Consider the following 22,896-nt stretch of genomic DNA (forward strand, 5'->3'; position numbering starts at 1 on the left):
AGGCATTTTTGTTATCTTTGTCTTTTAAATACTTTACTTTATTGTCTGACCTTTGTCTCCCGACACAGTCTCAAATTTCTAATTCTGCATTTTCAGTTGCTTATACTTTGACCTTAGCTTAGGAATTTTATAAATACTTCAGCATAAAGACATCAAAGATAAGAGGCATTTTTGCCTCCCTCCTAAAAGTGTGGCAGTATCAGGGGAAACACCCTACCACACAGTGTGCAACTGCTTCGTTGGGAAACCAGCTGTAGCAGTTTTAATAGGTATGGTCCCATAGACTCATGTACTTGAATGCTTAGCCTACAAGAAGTGGCATTATTAAGAATTGTGGCCTTGTCAGAGTAGGTGTGGCTTTGTTGGAGGAAGTGGATCACTGTGGGGGTGGGCTTTGAGGTCTTACATGCTCAAGATATGCCCTGTGTGGGATTCAGTTGCTTATGCTGCCTGTAAATTAAGATGAAGAACTCTCAGCTCCTTTTCCAGCACCATGTTTTCTGGCATGCCACCATGAAAATAATGGACTAAACCTCTGAACTGTAAGCCAATTGCAATTAAATGTTTTCCTTTATAAGAGTTGCTGTGGTCTTGGTGTCTCTTCATAGCAATAGAAATCCTAACTAAGACAGAAGTTGGTACCAGGGACTGGAGGATTGTTGTGATAGGCCTGACCATGTTTTTGGGACTTTGGGTTAGGAGAACAGAGAAATGATTTAAACACTGCTCAATGGGTCATACTAGAAGGAGCATGGAAGATAGTGGTGCTGAGGGTGATATGAACTGTGGGGTCATGGATCAAGAGGTTTCAGAGGAGAAGAATTTAAGTATGTTGTCTAGATATCATTCTTCTGATATTTTGGTAAAGAATGTGACTGTTCCTTGCCCTTGTCTGAAAAGTCTGCCTGAGGCTAAAATGAAGAGTTTTGATTAATTGCATTGGCAAAGGAACTCTCAAAACAGTCTAGTATAGACTTTATCATGTACTTACTAGTGTTGACTCTTATGAACATTTATAATGAAAATGAGCAAACTGAGCAAGAAAAATACAAAATCCATAATTTGAGGAGAAAAGGAGCACCAGGAAGTAGAATGGAGCTAAGTCCTCTGTTCAAGGAGATACACAGGTTAAAAAAAAATGAAATAAAAGGAGTGAAGACCTCAGGACAAGATCCCATCAAGCTAATCTTCCAACTTGAGAAAAGGAATTAAAGAACAGCTTAGGTCTTGGCATGGTGGTGCCCACCTTTAAACTCAGTATTCAGTAGGCAAAGTTGGCAGCTCTCTAAGTTTGAGGACAGCCCGGTCTATAGAGCAAGTTTTAGGATAACCAAGCTTAGGCAGTGAATAAAACCATAGAAAATAGAAAGTTGCTGATGACATAATTGAATGAGGGGGCCACGTGCCAGCCCTAGCAAGCAGCAGTACTTGGCAGCATCAGATACAAGGTTATGGCTTTAGAGTCAAAGATATAAAAAAGGGGTCATAGAATCTCCCTCCATGACTAAGGAAAGCCACTAAGGCCAGGCATGTGTCAGGGTTGTGAAGCATGATCTTAATTAGTCTTAATAAAAACATGGAGTCAGATATCAATGGTGAAATCTGAAAGATCAGAGAAACAGAGCAGCCAGCCACCAGAGACTTTTTACTTCTATGACTGAATGGGGGCTGAGATCTTGTCTCTACTCACCTTATATTCCTCTCTCCACATCCCTAGTGCTAGGATTAAAGGCATGTGCCACCACTTCCTGGCTCTGTTTCTCTTTTAGACAGGTCCAATCTCCTGTAGCCAAGGTGGCCTTAAACTCCTGATCTTCCTTCTTCCTCCTCCAAAATTCTGGGATTAAAGGTATGTGCTACCACTGTCTTGTCTCTATGGTTAACTAGTAGCCAGCTCTGCCCTCTGATCTCCAGGCAAGCTTTATTGTTAGAACACAAACAAAATATCACACACCAGTGGTGTTCCTGCATGGAGGCCTAGAGAGGCCATTGTCTGAAGCTGTGAAGGTGAAGCCTGGATTGCCTTGGAGAGCCCAAGATATTGGAGATGCCAGAGCCATGATACATCTGGGGAGGAAAGCTGCTAACAGAGACTGGAAATAAGTGTGTTACAGTCAACAAAGCTGAAAGGAGTTGGAAATCTGAAGAGCAGTTTGACATCAGATATGGAGATACAGTTTGGAGCTTGCCCAGCTGTTTGTTGGTCTTGCTTTGGTCCAGTATTTCCTCACTATCCTCTCTTTCCTCCATTTTGAAGCAGTAATGAATATCCTGTGCCAATAATGTTAAGTGATCTGTTTTTTTACTTTGATTTTACATTAAAGAGATTGCATGAATCTCAGAAGAGACTTTGAACTTTGAACTTTATATATTGTTGAGACTGTGATAGACTATGGGGACTTTTGAAATTGAACTAAATGCATTTTGTATTATGTTATGGCTACAAGAAATCTCAAGGTTGGTTGTAAATATCACTTGAAGGTTGGCATGTTGACCTTCTTGTAACACGAATCTTAAAAGGTCTTATTAATAAAAACCTAGCAGTCAGATATTGGGGTGAATTCTGAAAGATCAAATAAGAAGAACAAGCTACAGCCAATCTTCACTAAAGTATCACAAAAACAATCTCTAGGCAACGTACTAAAAGTCTTCTCCTCTGAAACCTCTTCAGTGAGCTCCCAACAATTCAAATAATTCTTAGTACCTCTTTCTTCTATTCTCCTACTAGTATGGTCCATTAAGCAGTGCTTAAAGCATTCCACTTCTTTCATAACCCAAACTACCAAAGTCTAAATTTCTCCAAATACATGGTCAGGCCTATCACAGCAATACCCCAATCCCTGGTGCCAACTTCTGTCTTAGGGTTACTATTGCTGTGAAGAGACAGTATGACCACAGCAATTCTTATAAGGAAAACATTTACTTGAGAGGGCTGGGCTCGCTTACAGTTTCAGAGGTTCAGTCCATTATCATCATAGTGGAGAGCATGGTGGCATGCTGGAAGATTTGGTGCTGTAGGAATAGCTGAGAGTGCTACATCTTGCAGGCAACAGCAAGTTGATTGACAGTCATACTGAGGGAAGTTTAAGCAAAAGAGACCTCAAAGCCCACCCCCACAGTCACACACTTCCTCCAAGGTTATACTCATTCCCACAAAGACACACTTCCTAACAGTGTCACTCCCTATGAGATTATGGGGGCCGATTACATTCAAGCTACCACATATAGACAATTCCTAGAGGACAGGAAGTTTCCAAAAAGGGGAAGTATAAACTACCATCTAGTATTCTAGCTGGTCTTATGTGTGATAATTACTGACTAATTCATAAGTATTTAGAAAAATCTAACTAAAGATAACCTGAACATTCACTCTCTCCAAACTGGTTTATTTTGCCCTAGAGAACACAATTATTAAAAATCACAAATAAGCAGGTTGCTTTAGTTAAATGTAAAATGATCTATAATACATGATAAAAATTGGTAATTCTAAATTTTTTAGGTCCTAACCTTCAAACTCATAAAATGGCAGTGCCACTGACAATGTCCTGAATGACAGCCTGGACCAGCTCTGGCTGTACTCTGGCCTGATAAAGCATTGCTGGCAGATAGACAAAGACTTGTACTCATCATTCCTCAGAAACCTAAGAAATAGGTTTCTGTTGTAAGGAAGATATACTACTTATCTCTCCCTAACTCAAATGGGGCACCTAGTTAGTTCCCTGTTACCTTATACTTATAACACATATCAAAGATCTGGCTCTCTGGCCTGCAAACGTCACACTCCATCACTCCTAAACTCTCAGGTTATTCCAGTTTACAAGATTTCCTCCCAGCCTGTCTCTTTTGTAACTGAAAAGGTATTTCCCACCTTTCCATTCTTTCTGCCTCCCAAGAGGTATCCTTTTGACTCTCCCAAATGCCTTTGGCTATACTCTGGTCCTTGAGAAAAAGCCATGGCACATTTGAACTGCTAAAATAAACCTTCTTTACACACATGGAGTGGCCTAGTTTGGTGGTTTCACTGCATACTCTAATACAATAATAATAAGGTGTTCTAAACTACTATGAGTTAAATTACATGCTATTTTTTAATTTTGATTTTTAGAGTTTATGTCAAATCTAAATTATAAAATAGCTCCTGATTCATCTTCCTCTGACCTTGCTTCTTCTTTTTTTGTTTGTTTCTCTTTTTTTTTCTAGACAGGGTTTCTCTGTGTTATTTTGCACCTTTCCTGGAACTCACTTGGTAGCCCAGGCTGGCCTCAAACTCACAGAGATCTGCCTGCCTCTGCCTCCACTGGGAGTGCTGGGATTAAAGGCGTGTGCCACCACTGCCCGGCTATGACCTTGCTTCTTTATCTCCCTATCTTTATCTCTATATCTTAGAGTTTTTCTTGAACAACTTTTTTCCCCCTTAAAACACTCATGCTTATACTAAAGTGTCTTTTTTTTCCAAAAAAAAAAAAAAAAAACAAAAAAACAAAAAAACCTGAGTTTGGACTGAGTCAAGTTTTTCTACAGTTTAAGGAAGTTTCTTAGGCTGTTAAAGATAACCAAATGAAGCTATGTCTGTGTCCCCAAAATAACATTCCTAGGAATTTATGCTAAGACCCATATTTCAAGCATTGTTGGTGATTTTCTGTCATTCATTTGACTGATAGAGCCTGTTAATCATGGGCTTTATGTTCCTTTCCTTTTTTTTTCTAACCAGAAATCCACTGAATGTTTAAACACCAGGACATCAAAAAATAGATGTTTCCTAAACCCATACATATTCTATTTCTGCCATATTCAGCAGATCTCTGAAGAGTTTTAAGGGCTATCTATTAAATACACCTGATTTTAAGCAAATAAATAAAACACTGATGGCCAGTGACCAGACAGGAAGTATAGTCGGGACAAGGAGAGAGGAGAATTGGGGAAACAGGAAGAAGGAGAGAGAGACACTGCAGCCACTGCCAGGACAAGCAACATGCAAAGATGCCGGAAAGCCACCAGCCACGTGGCAAGGTATAGATTTATAAAAATGGGTTAATTTAAGATAAAAGAACAGTTACCAAGAAACCTGCCACGGCCATACAGTTTATAAGTAATATAAGTGTCTGAGTGATTATTTTATAAGTGGATTGTGGGACTGCGAGGCTTGGTGGAACCTGGAGAGAAGCCCTCCAGCAACAAATGGCGCCCAATGGCTCGAGTTTCCACCTTAAACCTGACAATATTTAATAACCAATTCTAAACAGAGCCAAAACCAGGTTCCTGCTTGTCTCATATGGGCAGCTAGACACCTCAAAATGCAGGTTTGAACACTGACAGGTTGCTGGCATGTGCGTTTGACCAGCAGTATGGTGGGAATGAGGTGTCTGCCAGTGGCACATTATGCTGTATGGTAGATTTAGTCTTTACTAGTTTAAAAAAAAAAAAAAAAGAGGTTTCTGGGCTACACGCTGCTTTGATAAAAGCGTAGACCTACTATTTCTGAGACTTGATGACTCCCAGAGCTGGAGAAAACGTACCACCTCCATGTTGAAAAGCTGAAGGGGCCGGAGCCAGCAGCCACAGTGCCGTTTCAGGCTTAGAAGGCTACAGTTTAAAGCAATAGGGTCTCAATAGGACTGATTCAGATGAAATAGTTTATAATGCATGTAAAAATGTACGTAGGCTTAAAAGACAAAAAAAACTTTATATAAACAAATAGTATCTAAAAATAAAGTGTTTAAAAAAACAGTAAAGCTAATAAGCCACGTAAAGATGACTATCACACAGAAAATCTGGATTATGTTGTCTTTGATATTCGTAACTAAAGAAAAACATTTGATTGTAAAAGCTGTTCAGTATGCCAAAATGTAAATTTTAAAGGTACTTTGATTTCAAAATTTGGATATAAGGATATGTTACTTTGGAAAAGAGGTTCTGCTTTTGTTTCCACAGAAAGCCAGAGGCTATGGATTTGTTCCATATTAAGATACATCAGATTTGACCAGTCAAGACCCCCTGAAAGATCTCCGATGACACCATGGCCCAGATGATCCAACATCCAGAACGGTTTCAAGGCAACTGGCTCCCACAATATAGCCTCAAGGACTACCCCATAGGCCTAAAATTTTCTTTGTGTCCCCATAAGATACAGCGCCCCCCTCCAGCAGGAAGTAGTAAGAGATGCTACGCCCAAATTTCCAAATATACCAAGTTGGCTTTAGAGGTGGAATTGGCTCACTCCCCCTCTAAACCCAGACATATTGCTTTAAAAAAAATGGTTAAGAGATTCTTGTGTCCCAAATCAGAAGAGCCCTCTGGTGTGGGAAAGAGAAAAACCAATATTTTTATTTAAAACAGGTTGATTATAAATGTGATCTCTTTCTAAAAAAGAAAAGGGGATATGATATAGATATATAAGAGGACATAGAGATGATAAGATAAAAGGGTAGATTAATGAACCTACTTTTAAAGAACAACTTGTTTAAAATGTTTTACATTGGTATAGATTTTAGTTTATGTTTAAAATGTTTTACATTGGTATAAATTTTAGTTTATTGATACAAACTTGAAGTTAATTTTGTTATACTGTATATATATTTCTATTCTTGTTTGAGGTATTATGTTTATGTAACTCATTTAAAATTGTAATGAATAATTAAGAAATAGATTAATAATTAGTCATCTATGATAATCATATTTATAGTCATGTTAGCTAAGTCTTCTAGGTATACATTGATATATTTCAGATAGATAGGTAGTCTTTAAACACTTCAAAGACCACAGAATATGGCATTTAAAATGTTTAAAAAATTTAGACATTCTGGACAGTGAGACATGTCTGCTCCTGACAGCACTGGATTTACTTCGGAGAGGAGGATGGGCATTGAAGACACTCCATATGGAGTTTATCTTCACCTTGGCAAAAATAGCCATTTGGGCAAGAAACTGTTCTTGCCTGGACTGCTTGATCAACTGCTCATGTAGGACCCATAGGAAGGTGACCATTGAACTTTGCTTGATAAAATGGTCCTTCAGGTTCCTGATTCACAGAGGAAACTGCCAGACATTCTACAGGACACAGAAAAAAGTAAATGAGAGACTCTAGGCCTGTGGGCTGAAGACAAATGCCCCAACTTTACAAGAGAACTTTGGATAACTGTCCAGGCTGTCAGCTGTCTCTTTGTACCCTGCAAGACTCCTGAAAGTTGCTTGCATCTTTCTCCCATTTCTCAGGTATTATTATATCCTTCTGAAGTCTTTGATGTGGTTATAGACTAGATACTTACAATTTTCCTTAGTTATGATAAAAGATAAGTTAGATATAAAACTTTAAACTCACAAATATAAGATAGATAGGATATCTTCTTTAATATTGTAACTGTAATTCTTGCTTGATAATTGTTTTGTTATATGTAATTTTACCATGTTAAAGTTAAAACCTTCCTTTTTTTAAAAAAAAGAAGAAAAGGGGAAGTGCTGTGGATATCGCTCTATATAAATAAAACACTGATGGTCAGTAACCAGACAGGAAGTATAGGCGGGACAAAGAGAGAGGAAAATTGGGGAAACAGGAAGAAGGAGAGAGAGACACTGCTGCCACTGCCAGGACAAGCAACATGTAAAGATGCCGGAAAGCCACCAGCCACGTGGCAAGGTATAGATTTATAAAAATGGGTTAATTTAAGATAAAAGAACAGTTAGCAAGAAGCCTACCACGGCCATACAGTTTATAAGTAATATAAGCGTCTGAGTGATTATTTTATACGTGGATTGTGGGACTGCGGGGCTTGGTGGAACCTGGAGAGAAGCCCTCCAGCAACAAGTTGAAACTTAACAAAGTTAACAAACAGAAAAAGACTAGATGTACAACTTCATGTCAGTTCTGCTAGCCTGAATAGTACTTAGGAATTTATAAACCTTATTTATCAAGCATGCCTTATTTATCAAACATATGTGTGGTGATATTTTAATTGTGCTGAAATGTGATTTTATTTGTATGCTAATAAATAAAGTTTGCCTGGAGATCAGAGGTCACATAGTGAGGTCATAGGAGCCATAAGCAGAAGTCCAGTGGTGGTAGTACACACCCTTAATCCGATCACATGGCAGGCAGAGTCTCTGTGTGGTCAAGGACACAGCCAAGCTTGGTGACATGAGCCTTTAATCCCAGTACCAACCATAGAGACCTGGAGGTCTGTATAGACAGGCCATGAAGAGGAAGTCATGTGGCTGGGCTTAGAGCCAATGAGAAAGCAGAACAGAAAGGCAATAAAAACACAAATTAGACAGGAAAAAGTTCTCTCTGGGGGAGCTACGGCTGTGAGGTGGTAAGATAAGGTAGCTGTGGCTCTCTGATCTCTTTGGCTATTACCTCTGTATTTGGCTCTGTGTTTCTTATTTACTAAGACTATTTATAATTTCATCTATACATATGTTTTTCCTTATCTAAAATTTCCTAGAACCCTGGTGTTGAACACAATTAGCAAAGAAGTGTGTGGCTGGACATACATTTCTAAGTCAGTTTCTGTTAACCTGAATAGACTTTTATAGCCTTAGTAATTTGTAAACCCTAAACAAATGTACCTTATTCATCAAACATATGTTGATTTAAAGTCTTATTTTTCATAAATCTTGTTTATGGTTTTGTCTTCATCTGTCATGGACAAAAATTATCATATAAAAATACATCCTAATCAAAGCTATCTTGGAGACCCGTTGTCACTTCCTTACTTTAAAATGGAAATACAATGATAAGCAGAGAGCTCAATAGTACTAAGAAGTTTTTAGGGGTATTCCCTTAATTGGTTTATACCATGTGGTCACCTTGATCAAGATGATGGTAAAATCACAGAGTATATACATATACTCTCTTTAACCTAAGAAAGATGACTGCTAGTCATATGGTTGCTTCCATCCTCCTGGGGTCATCAGCCAAGATGGTGGCAACTCCATAGCTGCTATTTATTCCAAGATGAGCCCACTGAGCAAAATATCCCTTTAAGATAACCTATGTATATATTTTTAACTATCAACCCTTTTGTTACAAGTTCTAAGTTAACTTTCTGTTACAGATTTTAGATTTTTTTTTTTTTTTTTTTTTTTTTTTTTTTTTTGGTTTTTTCGAGACAGGGTTTCTCTGTGTAGCTTTGCGCCTTTCCTGGAACTCACTTGGTAGCCCAGGCTGGCCTCGAACTCACAGAGATCCTCCTGGCTCTGCCTCCCGAGTGCTGGGATTAAAGGCGTGCGCCACCACCGCCCGGCCAGATTTTAGATTTTTAATCATACCCAATAAACTTGCAAATAACAGAGTACAGAAAGTTTGCACAATAGTCTTACAAACATGAGATAAAGTTTATACTTTAGCAAAAGTTTTAGAGCATTAAATAAAAGCAAAAGGGGCATGAGATGAGTAATCTCTATTGGAAATAGTCTACAATTTTTAGTTATTTTAAAGCACATTGTACCTTTCCCTGGGTCGCTTTGTTTTGCTCTACTTTGCCTGTCAGTGTCAGGTGGCCTGCCTGACACAGGACAGAGATTAGAAAACATTTAAACAAGCATGCTTGTATCAAGAGGACCGTAACCCAACTCCAGAGATAGCTTTTCAGTAAAGTAGAAGTGCGGCGCGCTCCTCGGCCAGTGAGGAAGAACGACCACCATGCGAGGATCCGTCTCAGAGCACACTTTATTGGAGCGCCTCTTGATTAAGGGAGAGCGGGAGGTGAGGGGCCCCGAGGACTAAACTGCAGCTGCTTATATAGGGAATCAGGCAAACGTGCCGTACTGTGATTGGGTCCCGCCAGAATGCTAGCACGGGGAGCCATGGGATAGGCTGAGGACATAAGGCCAATTACCATACTCGTGCATCATAGCCAAATATGGAGTTGTTTACAGCTAGGCTACCAGGAAGCCAGCGCCATCTTTGAATAGCGGCTCCCTACATAGAAGAGCATAAGACAATATTGCAATATTAGCCATATCTAAATAATACTTGCATCCCTGCAAAACTTGAATCTGTTGACAGAGGGAAGGACTAGGGAAGCTGAGAACAAAGAAATCCGAGATAAGAGATTCTGAACACAAGCCAGAAACAGTAGTGAGCAGCAGGCAGCAGATCAGGAAGCTGAGAGACAGAACAAGCAGCTTTAGGGGAAGGTGAAGAGAGACAAGTGGTCAGCCACATACGGAGACAGAGTGAGCCAAGAGTCAGAGCAGCTAGCTAGTGAGGAAGCAGCTAGGAGCAGCTTGGAGGCCCAGAAGACAACAGAGCAGACAACTCTGTGGTAACACCAGAGTATCAGGAGAGAGTATCCCCGGGGTTTGGTTTCCCATGTCTGCCTGCAACTAGAAAAGATTATTGGGGATACAGAAGTACATGTAAGTGACAGACACAACAAAAATGAAACCAGTAAATACAGGACACAGATTTGTGGCCACTATGACAAATCAGATCCAGAGGATGTGCAGTAGCATCCCAGCCCTGACCCTGGACTTGGGAATTCTTACAGTGTGTCCAGCTTTTTCCACAAGTTTCAGGATTGATGCCCCTGGCCAGACCAGAAACCCAAAGCTTAGGTTTAATTTTAAACCTCTTACCTTGGGGGGTTCCAAATATAGATGCACAAGTACACTCCTTCAAAAAAGTTTTAGGGGCAAGTTGGTGAGATGCAGTCCCAGGACTGAGGAATGTCATCTTGGTGGCCTCCCCTAGGACTGTCAACCCTTACAATTGCCTAGGAGGACCCCAAACTCAAGGGTCAGGGGTCTTCTCCTTAGTGATCCCACTGGGGCCTCTAAATGTTATGGGGTACCTGAAAAATAAAACTCCCAAGATGCCTGAATAAGTCTAATGGAACCTTTATTTACCACCAGAGGGACTGTTCCAAGCAGAGTAGCTAGTTAGAAGCAGCCTTGACCTCCGATTTGAGTTTATAAGGGCAATAAATGAAATAGTGATGTCTACAGAAAGGCAGCTCTGTACATTTGCAGCAAGCAAGAGTTATTTACAAAAGTGGAGAGATAGCAGTTAAATGGTCAGGCAGTTATCCTTTAGCTCAGGGTCACTTTGTATAGAATCTATGACTGCGCCAAAGACCAGTTTACCATAGAAAAATTCATGTCTGGTCTAAGTGACCAGAGACCCGTTGTTACCCAAGATCGTTTTAGCAATTAAAATATTCTTAGGAATGTTTTCAGGAGATGACCCCTATACTATTTTCAATAAATTTCACCTTTTGACTCTTCATATTACTGAATCTTTCTTGTATCTTAAAAAATAGAGATATGCTTTCTACCATTTTTTATGAGCCAGGTGTACCTAATTTCATGTAATTGTGTCTATGATGTTTTTTTTTATGTTTTTGGTTGTTACTTATGTCATTAAAATATTAAATTCATTTTTGTTATGTGTTTAATAAAGTTTTGATATGCCCAATTAAAATATACATGTAGGTTCATAAATTTAAATATTGTGATTATATATTAAGACCTGATAAATACTTTATTATTTTCTATATTTTACTTTATTAATTTCAAGTCTTTAAAGATCTTAACACCTATTAAAATTTGGGTATATTAGATGTTTCATAAACCTTAAAATGATAATTGTTTATATAAAACAAATTTTCTTTGAGTCATTTCATTAAGCTATAAAATTTAATGTTATATACATAGATTTTGTTAAGAGTTTCCTTCTAAAACAGATTCTAAATATATACTTATATAAATTTTTACCTCATTTATATAATGAATAACATTAAATTAATATTATTTCCTCCAAATATTCTTAGTATAAAACTGTTACATGTAAGATTGCTATATTTCTAAAGATCTTATGTTAAGTTTTCTTTTCATTCCAAATGGCTTCAGAATAATTATTGCCTTTAATATGAGAACTGTGTTTTTTGCACTGATAGAACTGACATCCTATGACTAATAAATAAAAACCTTTGGAACCTGTTAATTTAGCAGACTGCTAGCTTCCACTAATCCAAAAACTGAGAATGTCATCAAAGGGCATCATGAACCTGTAAAAAAGCTTGCCCAATCTGGCTGTAACTGAATCTCTGATGTACCTATCACTGTGATTTCGTTTTGCCCTGATTTAAAAGGTTTCTTTTTTTTTTGCAAACCCATAAATTTCATGAAACTGCTTCTATATTGGAATGCAGAATCTATATCTGCATTCTCAGACCATGGCAACTTAAAATGTCTCCAGATTAAACTATCTCTTATGTCCTTTAAGGTGAGAGCTGTGGTTTTTTGTCAATAGTATCAATACTCCATGGTCTTAATAATTGAGAAGACCACAAATTCCATGTGAATTTGTGCTACTGTGTTTTGTTTGGAATAATAGGAACTTTTTTCTTACAATTATTTACTTAGATTAGATCATGCACAAAGAAAAGCCAAAAAAGTCCAGTTGTTTTTGATTGTTTATTTTTCACTAATAATTATTTTGAATTCTCAGAATTTTAATTCAACAACAAATAATTATAAAACCCACTATTATAATAAACTAGTGAATTTTATTTTGAGGTTTAAGTTTTGGGTCTGAGTTTTAGGACATCCAATTTTAATGTCAAATATTTTGAGTTCTATTTGGATCTGAATTTCATGTTATTTGTGTCATTTATATCAAATTTAGCTCTAAATGTTTTGAAAACTTAGGAGGATTTTAGCAATCTCATTACAACCCATCCTCTTTCTTGTAAACACAACTCAAAGTGGTGGTTGGGCCAGAGTTTCATTGTCACCTTGGTTCAACAGTGGTGTAGTGTCAAGGGATGGACATTCATGGGAAACAGTGTAACCTCACAAGTCCCTGCAGGGCATTAATTGACTTTTGGGATTTATATTCCCGATGCTACAGTCAAGGAAATCAGTTCTTTATTTCTATAATCTTCATTTGGTTTCAGATAAGACCTCTCCCTGGATACACTAAAAGATCAGACTTTCACCTTCTGGCTACAAACAAGTATTTACTGCCCTCGGGGTTCTCTCCTCTGTAGCAGAATAAGGTATAGGCACTGTTAGAGCTCTCAAGGACACCATTACCAGTCAGGGTCAGCAACACAGGTGAAGGATTGAAAGGTAAGGCAACAATGGGCATGTGAACAGACTCAAGATGTGAGTAAATAGGCTTCAGGCATTATTTGAGCACTAGATAATGTTCTATATAAGAATAATAGGCTCAGAATAGAAAAATTCTATTCAGTGCTGGTGGTGGGGAACAGTCACTACTTTTTCCTCACAACACAGACTTTGAACCTAGAAGGAAAAACTTACCCACAGAACAAAAAGGAACTTCATTTCCTACCCCCGCCCAGAATGAAGAAATTAAGCAAGAAATTTGTACTTTCAATACAAATTTTACTGTTATATTTTTTTTTTTTTAAATCTAGCCACAGTTTTTAAGGAAGTTCTTTCTAAATAATGTGTAGACTTGTTTTCCTGGACCTATCTCTCAGCAAAATAGGATGGTTTATTTTAGTTTACTGACACTGTTACAATACTACATATTAGGATTAGGATTAGCTGAGAAGCCCTGGAGACAAGTTGACTTCTCTAAATTTTCATGATGAAGCTTATTTCTACCCTAATACCTTTCTGCAAGAGTTACACTTGTAGAATATGAGCTATTGAGAGCCAAAATGTTGAAACTACAGAGGACTTTATTCAGTTTTTGCCACAGCTTATTAGGAAGGCTCTCTCATTAGCCATGGGAGTGTGAAAAAGAAAACAAAGATGGTAATGTTGGAGAAGACAAAGAATTCAGTTAACAAAAGAAATTTAAATCCTAGGTCCCTCAGTAACCATGTAACAAATGGAAGATTTAATTTTTCCAAAGAAAGATTGGAAATCTGCAATTGGGGCCTTCTAAGAGTCATAGGTATTGATGAATTATAGTTTATTTTTAAAAAAATAAACAAATGTAAGACTTATTAGAATATTATATTAATTGGAAAAATAAGCCATTTAATGATTTGTAAAATACAGGCCATGTTTCTCTAAAGGAGAGTAAACAAGTGTAGTGATTCAAACCTATGCTAGAATTTAAAGACCATATTACTGATTGTCAGGTACAAAGGGAACCCCAAAATGACAGTCTTGACTCAGCTCAAGCTGGACTATAGAAGGACTTCTGGTGGAGATAGAAAAGCTCACATGTAACATTCCTCAGGAACCTGTGAAACAGGTTTCTACCTACCAGAAAGAGTCAGTTCCCCTGGCATATACCTATGTTTACATATCAAAGCCCATGCTAGCCTCCAGACTCCTTTGTATGGGTTATGCATTTCAAAGTCCAAGCTAGCATCCTAGCCTTTCCCCCTTCTTCCTTGATCCTAAACTTCCAGTCTGTTCCAGTTCACAGGCTTCCCTTCCCTCAGCATGATTTTTCTATGCCAGTTTTTCTAGCTCCAGCCATGGCCAGTCTGCTCCTTTTTCTTTCCATTCTGGACTTTTCCAGATGCTTCTGGCTGTTCTCTCTCCCTTACCTACAATAAAAAACTTGCCCTTAATCATGGAGCAGACATTTCAGTGGTTTCTTTACTATGCCCTTGCTTACACTTATTTTCCTAGAGAAAAGACCACTTGTAGTGATAGTGGCTCAGGTTGTAGCCTACGTAATTCTCTACCTCACAGTATAAATATGTCCTTTCCCTTGTCTTTCCTACAAGCCCTTCCATGCTCCTGGATGTGCTCACTGGATTCTGCTTTATGAAGAACCAGCCTGCCTCCATTTTAGGCTTAAAATTAATCTTATAATAAAGACAAACTAGGTTCCTTTCTGCTTATGATTAAACAAACCTGTTTCTCAAGGATGGGGCTTTGTCCTACCTGTAACCTTAACTACAAATGGTTTGTACTGCTCAAAAGAATCATGTTTTTGTTTAAAAAACTTAACCATCGTGTAACCATACCTTTATTTCAATAGGGTTGTTGTGGTTACCTTGTTATAACTACATGTTTGCTATCAATGACCTCCTTGCAATCATGTCTTTGTTTCTGGAGGTCCTTAGGACTAATGTATAATGTTTTGCTCTTGTAATCCTGCCTGTTTTGCCCAACCAATCCCTAATTTGGAAATCCCCATGCCTGAACTTCCTCATATCCAAGGCTGAACTATTTAACCTCACCTTAGGTGGAGGCAGCCCATGTGCGTGAATACAAAAGCTTGTTTTAATTATTTAGTTGCTTTAATTAACTTGGCTGTGATGATGACTTTGGTAAGTGGTCTTTCTCCTCTCATCTTATAGCTTTACATTCTTCCTTTGTAAAATATGTCTCTAGCACACATTTGAGCACTCTCTCGTCCAGACTCCCAGTCTTGTTAGCTTTATCATTTCATTAATATATATACATTAATGTGTCCATAATCTATGGCTTTTTAAAATTTTTCTATTTACATTATGTTTCTAACATTTAAAAAACTGGCATGTAAGTAAATATATTAGAAAACAAAGTTATTCCTTTTTGTAGGCACATTTAATTGAGGTATAATACATATCTCAATTCATAAGTATTATTAATAACTTCTGAATTTGATGTTTCTTCCTCTTCTTTCATCTATGTGTAAGATTATTAAAATTGAAATTGTGCTTCCTAGTACCATGTAAGTAGAAATTTTTTTGCAAATAAAACGAAATGTAAATCATTTACTTGCTGTTATCAGACTCGGGAATCACAAAATGTGCTGCAAGTCAGATTCCCACTATCTATTCTCAATAAGCCAAATTAAAAGTGGAAAGCAAAAAATGGAGATTTATTCAATGTGGTCATATTGGGAAGGGGAAAAGAGATCCAGGAAACACACACAAGTGTTCAGAATTCTGAAGTGAGATCAAAATTTTCCTTTTTTTTTTTTAAATTTTTTAAATTCATTTTACATACCAACCATAGATCCCCCTCTCATCCCTCCTCCTGCTCCCCCCAACTCACACACAAAGTTTTCATAGAGGGCCAAAGATATGCACATTTAAGGAGTCCAGGTAAATGTGTAGTCTATCCACCACTGATTCATCAGTATGTGGGCTTCAATCTCATCCCATAAGATGGTTTGATGAATTGTTAGAACTATGTGAAATGTCTATGTGGAATACAAGTTGTCTCTCATCTGGCACTATTCCCTTTGAAAGCATGACATTTCTAGGGAAATTCCCATTTCTTGGGGTCCATTGTTCAATAGTCTGATAGTCAGAGTAAGAGACACTAGTGTGTCTTTATAATATCTTCATTTCTCCTGGATGGTTATATTATCACATAAGCAGAAACTATTAGAAAATACTGAAAACAAATATTAAGTAATTTATTTGTTATCAAAGACCATTTGTTGAGTGGAAATCATTTTCCCTCACTCAATTAGCAATTGGTCATCTGTTATCCTAGGATGAATAAGAACTTGATTTGTTTTCTATAAAAATACAAACATCTACATGAAATATAAAATTATTTCATATTTTCTTTTGGTATCATTTTATTGTGAAATTTTCAAACTTACAGAACAGTTATAAAAAGAACAAATAACACTATCTCATAAATGAACTTATCCTTAGTGTACATTTTTCTGGGAAAGTTTTGTTATTTCATATATTTATTGTCTATCAACTCAAAAGCTATCTATCTTTTTCTCTCTCTATCATTTATCTCTCTATTTATCTATCATCTATCTATCGTCTATCTATCATTTATCTATCTATATCTATCTACCTATCATCTCTATCTATCATCCATTATTTATCATTTATCTATCTATATCTATCTATTATCTATCTTCTCTCATCTATCTATCATCTATCACCTATCATTTATCTATCTATATCTATTTATCTATCATCTCTCTATCTATCATCTATCTAACCACCTATCATTTATCTATATCTATGATCTATCATCTCTCTTTATCTATCCATCATCTATTTATCTATCACCTATCTATCAACATATTTATCTATTAACCTATCTATCATCTATCTATCATTTATCTATCTATCTATCATCTATCTGTATCATGTATCTATCTATATCTAACATCTATCTATATAACACCTATCTATATATAAATTATCCATCACTTTTTCTGAACCATTGGGCCATTGACTAGACATGCAAGCATTTCCCTTCCACTGGACTTCTTGATGGTTCTTTCCAAGAACAATATAATTATTTATGTAAACTCTGTACAGTTCAAGTGTTAACCAATTTAAAATGGGCAAAATTATCAGTGAGTATTCATTTTTTTTTCAATTCTCTGAACAGTTTGTGCTATTTTTTCAAGTGTGTGATCATCTAGACATCAGCTTTTAAAATCTATTTATCCAATTCCTCAATCTTAATTGCTATAATAACTGACATTTTTGCAGAGTACAGGCAAACAATTTTGTGTTCATTTGATTCTTTCTCATGTTTCTTCATAACAAGAATTCAGTTGTGTCAGCAGTCATGCAGTACTAGTAGTGTCATCACTAGTAAGCTGACAGTGTGTGATTATGGAGGCATCAACAGGATTTCTGTACTAGAAAGTTTACTTTGTGATTAACAAGTAGTTTATAAAGGGATAGTTTAGAAAATGTAAATAACCTATTTCTCAGCAAAAATATCAACTACTTTTGTAACCATTCAGGTCGTCTAACAGTCATTCATTTTATACTTCGAAGTCAGGCTTCTAGCAAATGGGACACTTTTGTCTTCACTTACTGATTTTTTTTGTTTTTGTTTGTTTCATAGCATATGAGTTTGATGATGCTTTATATTCTTCAGTCAACAACTGTAATTATTCCCTTTAACACTCAAATTTTCTTAAGTGAAGATAAAATAAAAGAAGATGTAAATTAGTATGGAAAAAATCAATGCAAGTTCTGAAGGGTACTTCATTCTTCTGGGTTTTTCTAAATGGCCTCACCTGGAGGTAGTACTCTTTGTGGTGATCTTGATATTCTACTTGGCAACACTGGCAGGTAACGTCTTCATCATCATCCTATCACACTTAGACTCCCACCTGCACACACCCATGTACTTCTTTCTGTCAAATCTCTCAGCTCTGGATATCTGCTATACCACTAGTTCTGTCCCTCAACTGCTATTCAACCTCTGGGGTCCAGAGAAGACGATATCTTATGCTGGTTGCATGCTCCAACTCTACTTTGTCCTTGCTCTGGGTACCACAGAGTGTGTTCTTTTGGTGGTGATGTCCTATGACCGCTATGCGGCTGTGTGTAAACCCTTGCATTATTCTGTTGTCATGAATCCTCGTTTCTGTCACATGCTAGCAGCAGCCTCCTGGGTATGTGGCTTTATGGACTCAGCACTTCATTCTCTCTTCACTTTCTGGGTACCTTTGTGTGGACATAACCAAGTAGATCACTTCTTTTGTGAAGTCCCAGCACTGCTCCAGTTATCCTGTGTTGATACTCAAGCTAATGAGATGACTCTACTGGTTGCAAGCTCTATTTTTGTTTTAATCCCACTCATTCTCATTTTCACTTCCTATGGCGCTATTGCTCAAGCTGTCCTAAGGATGCACGCAAACACAGGATTTCAGAAAGCATTTGGGACATGTGGAGCCCACCTTATGGTTGTATGCCTCTTTTTCATTCCAGCCATGTGCATTTACCTTCAGCCTCCAACAGAAAATTCTCAAGATCAAGCCAAGTTCATTGCCCTCTTCTACACTGTTGTCACCCCTAGTCTGAACCCTCTCATCTATACTCTAAGAAACAAAGATGTCAGAGGAGCAGTAAGGAGGCTAATGGGTCAGTAGTATCTTGAGTACTAGTGACATTAGCAGTGTGATGCTACATCTCTTCCCTAAGGTTTTTCAGTCCACCCATTGACCAATCACCTTTCCATTCAAGTAGTGTGACTTGTTTATATGCTTTCACAGACTCATGCAGTATTATAGTGGATATAAATAAACCTTATCTGCCTAAGACAACTTTTGTTGAACATAGTCTTGTTAAAAGTCAGATTTAAAAAGCAGCAGTTTTGTCCTCAGATAACTCTTATGAATGCAAATCTGTTCACTCTGATAAATGATTTGTTGTATTTTTAATTCCTAATGAAATAAGACATTATAATTTAAAATCTTTATAAAACATCTTTTAATCTTTTACTTTCTGTACAGAACATTTTTTGTGTTGTGCCTTTTGCTTAAGGCACAATTAAATGTCTGATATATTCTTTCCCCTTTACAAACAAATATCAGAAGGGATTTTGTTCCATATTTTATATATTCTACTATGAGAATGAATATGAATCATGAATTATAATAAGTATATCTGAAATACATGCAGATTTATTCTTGCATATGATTTTCTGTGATGCAATATGTAGCAGTATTACAAAGTTGATCATTGTACTATCTTTAATACATTGTTTTCTAAAGATAATTTTCCTCAATTTTAAAATGTATTTCTCTCTTTCTTTAGCTTTGTAAAATATATAGACCTTTTTATCTGAACAGACTTTTTTCCTTTGAGATATTACATAATTATAACATATATGGTATTGAATATCAGGAACATTTATACAATAGTCTCCTTAAACATATGAATAGTCTTCACCCACAACAGTAATCAAAGCTCTCTTAATGATGAACACATAAAGCAGTGACATGAATAGTATGTTATTTTTCATAATTTTAAATTATTAAGTTGTTAAGTAAAAAGATTAAAGGATTAATTAAATTAAAGTAAAAAGATTATGTGTGTTGTCTATGTATAAACTGTCTTTCAGTGACAAAATTTGGGTATGAAAAGCTGGCTCTAGGGGCCCATTGTTAATGTTAACCTCAGAAGCTCTGAGGTATCTGATTGACTAATCTAGAGCTAGTTACTGAATTAGTATATGCATGACATACATGAGAAAATTTTCAGAAGCAACTGAAAAATAAAGTTTGAAATCAACCTTTTCCTAGGAAAGAACAGAGCTTCTGTACATAGAGGCACCAACTTCTTTAATCTGTGTAGTAGTTTGAATAAGAATGGTCCTCAAAGGCCCCTATATTTAAATGCTTAGTCATCAGGGAGTGGCCCTATTTTAGAAGGATTAAGGTATGTGTATTTGCTTGAGTAGGTATAGCATTGTTGGAGGAAGTGTGTCACTAGGGGTGCATTTTGAGGTTTCAAAAGCCAAAGCCAAGCCCAATGGCTTTCTCTTCCTTCTGCTTGTGGATCTGGGTGTAGAACTCTCACCTCCTTCTCCAGCTCCATGTCTGCTTGAGAGCCACTGTTCTCCCTGCTGTGAAGATAATGAAATAAAACTTTGAAATAATCCCCAATTAAATGCTTTCTTTTATGAGTTGTCATGGTTAGGGTGTTTCATTACAGCAATAGAAACTGTAACTAAGAAAAGTTTGTACTAGGAACTGGAGTATTACCGTGACAGGCCTGATCAAGCTGTTGGAGGAATATAGACTTTGGGATTTTGGATTTAGAAAAGTGACTGGATGCTTTAAGCAAAGCTTAATGGACCATTCTAGGAGGGCATAAAAGACAGTGCAGAAGGCAATTTGAACTGTAGGGGCTCAGCTCAAGAAGTTTCAGAGGGGAAGACTATTAGTAAGTGGCCTGTGCACTATTCTTGTGGGTTTGTTTTGTTGTTGTTGTTTTGTTTGTTTTTTTTTTGTTTTGTTTTTTGGTAAAGAATGTGGCTGCTTTCTGCCCTTGTCCAAAAAAGTATTCCTGAGTCTAAGTTGAAGAGTTTTAGATTAATGGCTTTGGCAGAGGAGTTTTCAAGACAACCAAGTATTGATTCTGTCATATGATTATTAGTGGTCACTATTATGCATATCTATAAGGAAAAGGAGCAATCTAAGCAAGGAAAAATACAGAATGTGTAATTCGAGGAGAAAAGGCACACCGGGAAGTATAATGGAGCTAAGTCCAGTGCTCAAGAATATAAAAAGCTCAAGGAAAAGCCAGACGTTAAATAGAATAAAGGGAGTGGTGACCTCAGGGAAAGACCCCACCCAACTAAGTTTCTAACTTGTGAAAAAAGTATTAAAGAAAAGTTTAGGCAGTGAAGGAAATGATCATCAGCAGAAAACTGATTCAGATGTAATTGAACCAGGGGACCATTTCCAGCCCTGGCAAGCAGCAGAATTTGACAGCATAGACACACAGTTCTGGCTTTAGGGTTAAGGATACAAGAAAGGGGATATGGAATCTCCCTCCATGACTAAGGAAAGTTATTGAGGCCAGGTGTGTGCCATGGTGTCCCTGAATAGAGGCTCAGAGAGGCCATTGCATGAAGCTATGAAGGTGAAGTCTGGATTATGTTGGAGACCCAAAGATGTTGAAGATGCCAGAGCTATGGGGTATCTGCCAAGGAACGCTGCAGACCAGGTGTGGAACCTGCCCAAGACAGACAAGAGTGTTGTAATAAAAAAAAGCTGGAAGTAGTTGAGTTCTGATGAGTACTTTGACATCATACATGGAGATATGGAAGTTGGAATTTCCTCTGCTAGTTTTAGGTATTGCTTTCGTCCAGTATTTCCTCACTGTGCTCACTTACTTCCCTTTTAGAATGATAATGTATATTCTGTACCATTCTATGCTGGAAGTATGTAATCTGCTCTTTTGATTTTGATTTCACAGTGAAGAGACTGCCTTGAGTCTCAGAGGGGACTCTGAACTTTGGACTTTTAAACAGTGTTGAGACTAATAAACTATGGGGACTTTTGAATTTGAACTAAATGCAGTTTTGCATTATGATATGGCTAGAAGCCTATGGGGCCTGAAAGTGGGATATGGTGGTTAAAATAAGAATGGCCCCCATATGCTCATATATTTGAATGCTTAGTCATCAAAGAGTGACACTACTTGAGAAGCATTAGAAGGTGTTTCCTTGTTGGAGTAGTTATGACATTTTTGGAGAGAGTGTGTCACTAGAGGTAGATTTCGAGTTTTCAAAAGCCCAAGCTGGGCCCAGTGACTCTCTCTTCCTGCTGTCTTTCTTCCTGTAGGACATCATGTCTGCCTGTGTGCTGTAAAGCTTCCCATGCTGATTATAATGAACTAAGCCTCTGAAACCATAGGCAAGCCCCAATTTAAACTTTCTTCTATAAAAGTTTCCATGAATCATGATGCTTCATCATAGCAACAGAAATCCTAAGACAGTATGTCAATTTCTCCTTGTTGTCCAGGTGGATGTGTCCCAATCTGTATTCACTTCATTTTCATGCTTTGTCCTGTGAAACAAATACTATTAGTACATGCTCAATTCCCTCTCTAGGTCACTCAGCAGTACAGGATTACCATCACAACTATGTCATCCAGGTAATTACAAGAACCCCTCCTTCCAGCTCAGACATACTCAGCCTCATTTTCTCTTATTTTCTATCTCTCCTTTCTACATGAGTTATGGAGTGGATTTATTATAACACATTCTGGCAATATTATATGACTATAAACACAATAAAGTTTTAACTGCAAACTATCATGTCAGAATTCTAAAACTACAGACAATGTGGATAAATTTCATGAGAATTGTACAAAAATCTTACTATAAGCTATTAGATTTCACAAATGTCAGTGAGTACTTTATATATCATTCTTTATATACAGTAAAACAATATTCATTTTAGTTTTTTTGAAAAGAATAATGTACATTCATTACTAAGTAATTTATGGTTGTTTTCCAAAGAAAAGGTCTATGTTATGATTATAAACCCGAGGATTGCCAAATGGAGATTTTTTTGGCACATGTATCATTCATTTCACATTTGCTAGTAGATGTGCAAGGCCATATAATTTTTCCCTCTTTATTCTTTCAAATTACCTATCATGTTTGCTCAGACCCATCTGACTGTATCAATTTTCCTCTGGGTTTTACAGATATGATTAAATTAAATATCTTGAGATAGAGCCTAGGAATGTAAATGACTTCAGGAGGATGGAAAGGATGAGAAGATAGGTT

At 37.1% G+C, this 22,896-nt stretch overlaps 1 protein-coding gene across 1 annotated transcript; it reads left to right on the forward strand.

The window, feature by feature from the left end:
* Positions 1–17,815: 17,815 nt before the first annotated feature.
* Positions 17,816–18,739, forward strand: LOC114686587 (olfactory receptor 2J3). Its single transcript, XM_028861249.1, has one exon. It carries the CDS (start codon positions 17,816–17,818, stop codon positions 18,737–18,739), a length of 924 nt encoding a protein of 307 aa, XP_028717082.1.
* Positions 18,740–22,896: the final 4,157 nt, after the last annotated feature.

Source organism: Peromyscus leucopus, chromosome 16_21 (assembly GCF_004664715.2).
Source record: "Peromyscus leucopus breed LL Stock chromosome 16_21, UCI_PerLeu_2.1, whole genome shotgun sequence".
Lineage (NCBI taxonomy): Eukaryota > Metazoa > Chordata > Mammalia > Rodentia > Cricetidae > Peromyscus > Peromyscus leucopus.

What these genes read in the sequence shown, in the direction of transcription:
- LOC114686587 (XM_028861249.1), top strand. Translation starts at nt 17,816, where the DNA reads ATGGAAAAAATCAATGCAAGTTCTGAAGGGTACTTCATTCTTCTGGGT.